At 55.5% G+C, this 9,022-nt stretch overlaps 1 protein-coding gene across 2 annotated transcripts in view; it reads right to left on the bottom strand.

The window, feature by feature from the left end:
• The window catches only part of GLP1R (glucagon like peptide 1 receptor), a 44,448-nt gene extending 35,647 nt beyond the window's left edge, over nucleotides 1-8,801 (bottom strand). For both annotated transcript variants that reach the window (XR_004261414.1, XM_032253617.1), the window contains exon 1: nucleotides 8,668-8,801. Coding sequence is in view for 1 of the 2 variants with exons in the window: in XM_032253617.1 (XP_032109508.1) it covers nucleotides 8,668-8,745 (78 nt within the window). In the remaining variant the exon portion in view is untranslated. The remainder of the gene's footprint in view (nucleotides 1-8,667) is intronic.
• Nucleotides 8,802-9,022: the final 221 nt, after the last annotated feature.

Genomic DNA, 9,022 nt, shown 5'->3' with positions numbered 1-9,022 from the left:
TTTTTTTTTTTTTTTTTTTTTTTTTTTTTTTGTATTTTAGTAGAGACCAGGTTTCACCGTGTTGCCTAGGCTGGTCCCGAACTCCTGACCACAGGTAATCCTTCTGCCTTAGCCTCTCAAAGTGCTGGGATTATAGGTGTGAGCCACTGTACCCGACCGCAGCCTCTTGCACTTTCAACCATTCTAGAAGAAGACACACAGACTGGAGTGGGAGAGAAACTGAATCAAGGATGCACGGCCTCCCAGGAACCAGAGTGAAGGCTAGAATCTGAAGTCCATCAGATCAGTGACCATGGTGGAATATCGGAGGGTGTGCGGTGGTGGCGAGAGGTGGCATTCAGGGCTACAGAGCAGGGATGTCCACCATTTGCATTCCTCTTCCAAAACACACTCCCTTAAAAATGTACTCAACACTACCCCCTCCTCCACCATGCTCCCTCTGACACAACCACCCAACCCAGCTTCTATCCACCAGAAGGAGAAGAGTCCTGAGGATATGAGGTGAAGGGGTCAGGAAGGTTCCAGAACACTGAAGTTACGCCTGCAGTGGGAGGGCTCCCCCGCTGCCTGTGAGTAGGGAGAGATGAGCCTCAACTTCTGGTAAGGTCATGGAAATGGCTTAGCACACAGACCCAAACAGACCCATCCCACTGAGGATCCACTGTTCCTTCTGAACGTCTTTGTGCACTTCCTTCGGCTGTGTCTTGGGATTATCGTTCTTTTTATTTTTTATTCTTCCTGAACAGCCTTAAAAATTATAAATATTCGTCCTTTAGAGGCTGCAGATGCTGAAATGAACCAAAAGCCCCATGTGTAAAATTTAGGACCTATACATAATTTAAAACATTTTGCTATTTGAAATCACAAAAATGTCCACATGTGTGCTGAAATTAAAACAGCTTCTTTTTAGAAGCTTGACCCCTTGCCTTGTAGCGCGCTGGCTTATCACACACCTCCCTTAGAGACTCGGGTTGCCTTGCTCACCCCCTGCAGCCTCAGAGGTCCCATGGAGGGGCCCAGCTCACTTTCAGCCCCGGCAGCATCCATGGTGTGTGTGTGCTGAGGCCGCAGGGGCTACCCCGAAGGACAGAGCTCTTCTGAGGGCAAAGCTCAACTGTATTTGTTTGGGAAAAAAAAGAACAAGAAACCAAACGTAACAGCTGCAAAGTTGTTGTCTGTGATTTTAGCCACAGCTGAGGAGGCGGCACAGTTTTCATCAGGGCAAGTCCGGGTGGATCAACCCTGCCATCCCAACCCCTCTCCCCTCTCCCTTCTCCCCTCTCCCCTCTCCCTTCTCTCCTCTCCCCTCTGCCTTCTCCCCTCTCCCTTCGCCCCCTCCCCTCTCCTCTCTCCCCTCTCCCCTCTCCCTTCTCCCTTTTCCCCTCTCCCTTCTCCCCTCTCCCCTCTCCCTTCTCCCCTCTCCCTTCTCCCCACTCCCTTCTCCCTTCTCCCCTCTCCCTTCTCCCTCTCCCCTCTCCCCTCTCCCTTCTCCCCTCTCCCCTCTCCCCTCTTCTCCTGGTACAGGCTCTCAAACGCTGCTGCTCCTAAATGCAGCAGCTGCGGGGCTTGGTGGGCAGAGAGACGGAGAAATCCCCCTCAGTTTGTTTCCAGAATGTAAGCAGACAACACGCAAGGTCACTGCTGGGAACTTGGGCAGAAGGTGTGTCTGGGGCAGGGAGAGAGGCTATGGAAGCCAGTACTCCCCAGAGGTGTGGGAGGGGTGACGACAGGGCCCTGAAGACCAATCTGGCCCCCCCGCACCCCAGGGCAGTGCTGTCACCTACTCTGAGCAGAGCTGTGGACATAAAACTATCTTCAGACTGAGCCTCCCTGAGGACGGAGCTGCGTCTCCCCTCAGACTGGGGCTCTCTGAGGATGGGGCTGTGTCCCCCTCAGACTGGGGCTCTCTGAGGACGGGGCTGCGTCTCCCTCAGACTGGGGCTCTCTGAGGACGGGGCTGCGTCTCCCTCAGACTGGGGCTCTCTGAGGACGGGGCTGTGTCCCCCTCAGACTGGGGCTCTCTGAGGACGGGGCTGCGTCTCCCTCAGACTGGGGCTCTCTGAGGATGGGGCTGTGTCCCCCTCAGACTGGGGCTCTCTGAGGACGGGGCTGCGTCTCCCTCAGACTGGGGCTCTCTGAGGACGGGGCTGCGTCCCCCTCAGACTGGGGCTCCCTGAGGATGGGGCTGCGTCCCTCTCAGACTGGGGCTCCCTGAGGACGGGGCTGTGTCTCCCTCAGACTGGGGCTCCCTGAGGACAGGGCTGCATCTCCCCTCAGACTGGGGCTCTCTGAGGACGGGGCTGCGTCCCCCTCAGACTGGGGCTCCCCGAGGACCGGGCTGTGTCTCCCTCAGACTGGGGCTCCCTGAGGACGGGGCTGCATCTCCCCTCAGACTGGGGTTCCCTGAGGATGGGGCTGTGTCTCCCCTCAGACTGGGGCTCCCCTCAGACTGGGGCTCCCTGAAGATGGAGCTGTGTCTCCCTCAGACTGGGGATCCCTGAGGACGGGGCTGTGACTCCTCCTTAGGTGGAGGATTCCTGACAATAGGAGCATCTTGTCCCCTCCCTGCGCCAGATCAGGCTTTCTAAATACATTTGAGCCTTCATCCCACCCCTGCAGGTGCACACACAGTACAAACTATCCAGACTGTGGCCTCTCCCACTCCTCGTACTTATAGAAACCGTAACTGTGCCAAGCTCTGGGTGGTAGTGAGGGGCGGGAGCACAGGGAGTATAATGCTGACTGAAGGAGCCCTGGTCTGAGAGGGTCCTCAGGCTACTTCGGGGTCAGGGTCAATGCTGTACAGGACAAGTGACCCCACAAGGGAGGCAGTGGGTGAAAGGGCTCAGGGAGTGGGTGGGGAGGGGCTCAGTGTAGACTCAAGAGACCTGGGGTACTGGGGACTGGGAGGTGGGGCTGGGGTGAAGGGAGTTGGGGGCAGACTGGGCTAGCAAGGAGGAGGGTGGGCATTTCAGCAGGACACAGCAGGGAAAAGGCACAGAGATGGGGACGTCGGTGATCCAGTGAGCAGAGGAGAGCGGTGAACTGTGGTCAGGAGGATTTTGGGGGGCAGGGGGAGAGTGGTGGTGGGCCCTGGGACAGATGGGAGGCTCTGATCTGTCTGGGGTAAGTGAGGCTGGGGCCACCCGGTGACACAGGGCCTGGGTGCCCAGGTAACATAGTGGAGGCTGAATAGTCCTGGCCTTGGGCTCAAATCTGGGCCTGGACCTGGCTCACCCAGACATCAGGTCTGCGACTGAGTGCAAGAGTTTTACGTTTTAGCCTCAGCTTACACTTGTGCAGACGGAAACAGCACCCCCTCCCCGATAGGATCGCTGTGAGGACTGAGTTAAACCATTGTGGAAGACAGTGTGGCGATTCCTTAAGGACCTAGAAATAGAAATTCCATTTGACCCAGCAATCCCATTACTGGGTATATATCCAAAGGATTATAAATCATTCTACTATAAGGACACATGCACACGAATGTTCATTGCAGCACTGTTTACAATAGCAAAGACCTGGAACCAACCCAAATGCCCACCGACGATAGACTGGACAGGGAAAATGTGGCACATATACACCATGGAATATTATGCAGCCATCAAAAACAATGAGTTCGTGTCCTTTGTAGGGACATGGATGAAACTGGAAACCATCATTCTCAACAAACTGACACAAGAGCAGAAAATCATCAAACACCGCATGTTCTCACTCATAGGCGGGTGTTGAACAATGAGAACACATGGACACAGGGAGGGGAGCACTACACACTGGGGTCCGTTGGAGGGAAATGGGGGAGGAACAGTTTGGGGTGGCAAGTTGGGGAGAGATAGCATGGGGAGAAATGCCAGATATAGGTGAAGGGGAGGAAAGCAGCAAATCACACTGCCATGTGTGTACCTACGCAACAATCTTGCATGTTCTTCACATGTACCCCAAAACCTAAAATGCAATTAAAAAAAAAAGCTTAGGATGGCCGGCACATGGAGCAGGCCAAGTCAATGGCGGCTACCCCCATGATTTCTGCTGTTTAGAGGAAAGGGCAGAGTGGGAGGGAGTGACCAGGGTTCCTGGGAACTGGGTTCGCACCCCTTTCTCACTTCTAGGATCAACAAACTTCCAGAAAGAAGAAATAAGTATATTTTCATGTCCCATGATCAATCATTCTGCTTAATTTGTGATATCTTCCAGCCAATGGCAAAGTGAAGTAGGGAGGAGGCTTGGGACCCCACTCCGTGTAAGGAGGGGCAAGGTGCTACCCACCAGTGTCCCCCACCCTTCGTTTAATCCTCCCACAATGTAAGTCCCTGCTGCAAGCCTGACAAGGTGGGGCTGTGGTTCTGGAGAGTGGGGAAGATGCAATGCAGATGTCTCCGTCCCTCACAAGGCAGCAGCACTGACCAGGAGAGCAGGGCAGGGGTTGGGGGTGTCTGAGGGGCCATGGTAAGAGCAGGATGGCAGTTTTTGGAATCAAGACCTGACAGGCTTCATGGGATCTCTCTGAGGTGGAGGAAGGCACGTGGGGACACCTGGGTTGGAGGTTACAAGAAGGAGGGGGCATCCCTCGGATTCAGGAATTTTGGGAGTAAGCAGGAGACAGGAAAGAGAACACCAGGAGGGAGTGGCGTGCTCTATGGGAAGGAGCACTGGACAGAGAGTTACAAATCCTTGGTCTAAATCCCAGCTCTGTTAATGCAGGACTGAAGAGATACACTTTATCTTTTTGGACCTCAGTTTCCTCCTCAGTTGCCAGTTCTGCCGTCTGTAAAATGGGCACATTGCTCTTCTCAGACACTGCACAGATCCAACAAAATAAAGCAGGTGAAAATCTTTGTGAGTTCTCAAGCCCTATACAAGCAGGCAGGGTTGGAAGGAAGGACAGCAGGGAAGCATGCAGGTGGGGTGAAAGCCGCAGGGTGGCGGGCTTTCCAATACCCCAGGGAGGGACTCCCTCTCCAAACACTGGCTGCCAACCTGAAAGTCCCTCCTGTTTCTCAGTGTGAAGAAGTGTATCAGATTCTTTTCTTTTGTGGGGACCATTTTGGTTGAGGGGAAGGAGGAAAGAGATCTTGGCCTCTCCGTGCCATGAGCGGGGAGACATGAAGGAGGGCCTCTCAGAAGGAGGTAGGAGGGATTCCCACTCAAATTTCTGGAGGCTCCCAACTATGTCCAGCTCTGCAGGTTCCCTGGCATCTCCTCCCAGGACCCCCAACCTCCTTCCTCTGTGTCACCTCCCAGAAGTCAAATCACGAAATCACGCCTTCCATCAACAGACCCCTGTCTCTTTGACGGTCCCTTGTTTTTCTTTTCATTTTTTTTTTTTTTTTTTGGAAAGCTCAGAGCTTACAATCCATTTTTTTCCCTAAGGGCTTTAGATATCTGAACAAAAGGACAGGAAAATGAATACTACACACATGCTCTCACAGTCACAAAAACCCCCACATGGACACACTGTCACATGCATCATCACACACGCCCCCAAGCACATTCCCAATACCGAGACACTGACACAGATTCTCCCCCACCACACACAATCACTAACAGACTGCCACTCACACGCAGAGTCACTGTCCCCAACACACACAGAGGAACACACAGATACTGTCACAAGTACACTGTCTCTCTTGCACATGTAGACACACACTAGTAGACACCCATTCACACACCAAGATGCTACACACACACACAGACACATACACACACACAGACCCTCCCACAGACACAGTATCACATGCAGGGTCACAGACACATAGACCCTGACAGATGCACAACTGCTTGCTGAGATGTTGCACACACAGTGACTCATTCCCACACAGACTGTTACATGCAGGGTCACTCACATACACATGCAAAATGGGGGCTCATACAGCCCACTCCCTTCTCCCCCTGGTCTGTTTCAGTCTACCTGTCTCTATCTCTGTGCCCCCCCCCACACCACACACACACATATATAGGAATTTTCCTAGGAGCAGGCTACAGCTGAGGAAACCTGTTTTGCCTTGGTGCAAGCATTTGAGGGCAGGATGTGGTTTCTTGGTTGCTGCTGCCCCAGCCCCCAGCCTGGGTCCTGTCCAGGAGGAAGCCCAGCTTAGAACAAAGTCCACACTGACCAAGGCTGAGGGCTGGATTCCATCCGCCATTCACTAGAGTACAGAGACCCAGGGTCTCCGACAGCCCCTCTCTCCGTCCTGTGCTGCGGCCCTGGAAAACACTTCCAGATTCCCAAGGACAAATGGGTCAGTTCCTCCTTTTGACTAAAGTGACTAAATCTGCCATTTCGGGACACCAGTGTCTCAATCGTGTCCATAATCCTATGTGATAGAGCTTACGATCCCTATTTACAGATGAAATGCATTGGGGATAATCAAGTATCCAACTTAAGATCACCAGATAATAGCAGACTCTATATTTGAATCCAGTTCTGTCTGATTTTAACTTTGAGTGTCAAAGGCGTGACTGTCTGTCTCCTCAGTAGGCCTGCTCCCTTGCAGGGGTATTGGAGAGGTAAGGACCAGGGTAAGGGCGTGAGCATTCCCAGCAGCAATGAAAGAGTGGCCTAGGGCACCTTTTTCAGAAGTCAATTCAGCCATCCCCCTACCTGCGGGGATGCTGCTTCCAGCCTCAACAGACCTGACAGTGAGCAGCTCACTCTCAGACATCTCCCTTCAATCCTGTTTGAGTATGAGGTGTTAGGTCAAGAGCCCAGCCCCTCACGCCTTTCTCCTCCCTGCTCCTGAACTGCTGGGCTACTTTATACATGGGACCCTCTTTATCTGAGCTTTCATCCCCCCATCAGCCACATGAGGGGAGTAACCCTAACCCTGCTGACTTCACAGAAAACAAATGCAAAATTCACTATTTTTTAGTCTTATAAGCATGTATGAGGTTGTGTCATAATTATGCAGTCTATCCTCAAAGACCCCTGTGACTCAGATCTCTGTGGCAGCTCAGTGCCTCATAACAATAGCACACCCTCAAAGTTCCCCTTTCTGCTCAGGACCTGTCCCTGCCTAACCTTCTCTACTACCCCAATCCTGTTATGGCCCCAGGATGCTCAGATTTGCCCGAGCCTGGGGCTAAGGAATGAAATTGGATCAGAGGAAAGTGTGGGTTCAGGAGCCCAACACCTCTGGGAATAAGGCCTCTGAGAAAATAGCCCAGAGAAACTTTCCTCTTCCGTTTGCTTTCTTCCCTTCATTCGAACCAGATCTGTAAACCTGGCCTTGAGCAAGATGAGACCAGGAAGCAGAGCCTCCCACCCCTACCCCAACCCAGTCCATACAAGGAGGGAAGAATGAGCAAGAACCATGTCATGGATCTGCAGCCCTGGCCCCTGAAAGATCCCAACCACACTAGGAAAGCCGAGGCCTGGCTAGTGGTACTGTGGGGAAGGTGCCTCTGGAAGCGAGAGGATGTCTCCTGGGGCTCAGGGCAGCAGCTGGGCTGGGGAACAGGGGCAGGGAGAGGATCGCTCTGGAAAAGAAGCTGGGGGCTGAACTTGTGCTGGCATCTTAGCTGAGAGGCATGTCTGTTCACATCTGGGTTTTCAGCTGGGGTGGCGTCTGCCTTCACCAAGGCAATGGTTCTGGGACAAACTTCAAGGTTCGTCCAGATCCAGTCCCCACAGATCTCAGCTCTTTAGGTCTGGGAGTGGCAGTGGGAAGTGATGGGAAGAACCTGTCTCCTGACCCAGGACAGGCCGCCCGAGGCTGTATCTTCTCTCTCCTTAAGCATGCCCTAGCATCTTTGGACAGCTCCCCTCTTCAAAAGCAGCTGACCGCTGCCCCCAGCCCAGGAGCCTGGGACAGGAAAGGCAGCAAGGGCAGGAGAGAGGGGCTGTGGTGGTCCATCTGTGGCCTATTCTCTGGCGGCACCAAGGAGGCCAGGCGCTCCTGTGTGTCCCGGTATGCGTTCTCCTGGTCCCTGTGGTCAGCGTAGGGTTAGAACGAGAGGTCAGCAGAGTGGGTGAGGGTGGGGTTGGGGCTGGCTGCTTCCAGAGCGGGAGGCACTGAGCCTTCTGCCTGTTTGCTACAGAGGCTGGTAGGGGACGGGGGATAAGTTCCATCTGGGAGGTCACTGGGAAGGACAACCTGCCACCGCAGGGTCCCCGCGGTCATGAATCAAAGGCTGTGCTGGGGGCTGATGAGAAACGGAGGGCAGCTTGGTCTCCTGGTCCTCTCAGCCCTCCCAGGGCCTTCTCAGTGTCTTTGAGCAGGTGGGTTGTCTGGGGAGGCACCGCGGGAGAGGGGTCCGGGGCAGACTGTGGGTCGGACGGAGTCCGAGGGAATGCCGGGCTGTGCCAGGGCCGCTGACACGGTTTAGGAGAAGAAGGAGTTGGGAAAGTGGTGGGGAGGAAGGAGATGCGGTGCAGAAGTCAGCGCAGGGCGGCCGTGGGGCCACGGGTGCCTGGGCAGAGGGCCCCGGGCCTCCAGGAAGAGGGCGCCTCGCTGGATCTGGGAGAATCCTCTGTCATCCAAGCCCCTACCTGGGCTTCCCAGCCCAGGGGCACCAACTCTCCAGTCCCTACTCCCCGCGAGGCTTTTGGATGCCCCCGCCAGCGGTCTCAGAGTTTCTCGCTGTCCCTGGGTCCCCAGCCAGGACATTACGCCTGCAGCCAGCCGCACCACCCCCTCCCCCGGTGCCGTCGGGGTCCCTGGGTCTCACCTGGGGGCGAGGGCCGGCCCTGCCCACAGCCCCGAGCAGCAGGAGCGCAAGGCGCAGCGGGCCGGGGGCTCCGGCCATGGCGGGGCGTTCAGGACTGGGCCATCGCTGCCACCTGCGGAACCGCGTGCGGTGACTGATCACTGGCGGGCGGCGGGCGGCAGGCAGCGGGGGAGGAGCCGGCGAGGGGCCGCCCCGCCCGCGGGAGGGGCCGCGCAGGGTCCCGGTTCTTCCGCCCTGGCTGCCAGAGACCCCAGGGCCCGCCCCGCCCGCACCCCTCGGCCGGTCCCGGGCCGGGAGGTAGTGGGCACTGCGCTCCGAGCGAGCGCGGCTGGGGATCAGGAAGCGCTGGAGGCGG

Source organism: Sapajus apella, unplaced genomic scaffold, assembly GCF_009761245.1.
Source record: "Sapajus apella isolate SASKATOON/1434 unplaced genomic scaffold, GSC_monkey_1.0 scaffold83, whole genome shotgun sequence".
Classification (NCBI taxonomy): Eukaryota; Metazoa; Chordata; class Mammalia; order Primates; family Cebidae; genus Sapajus; species Sapajus apella.
This window is presented reverse-complemented; position numbering and strand designations above follow the sequence as displayed.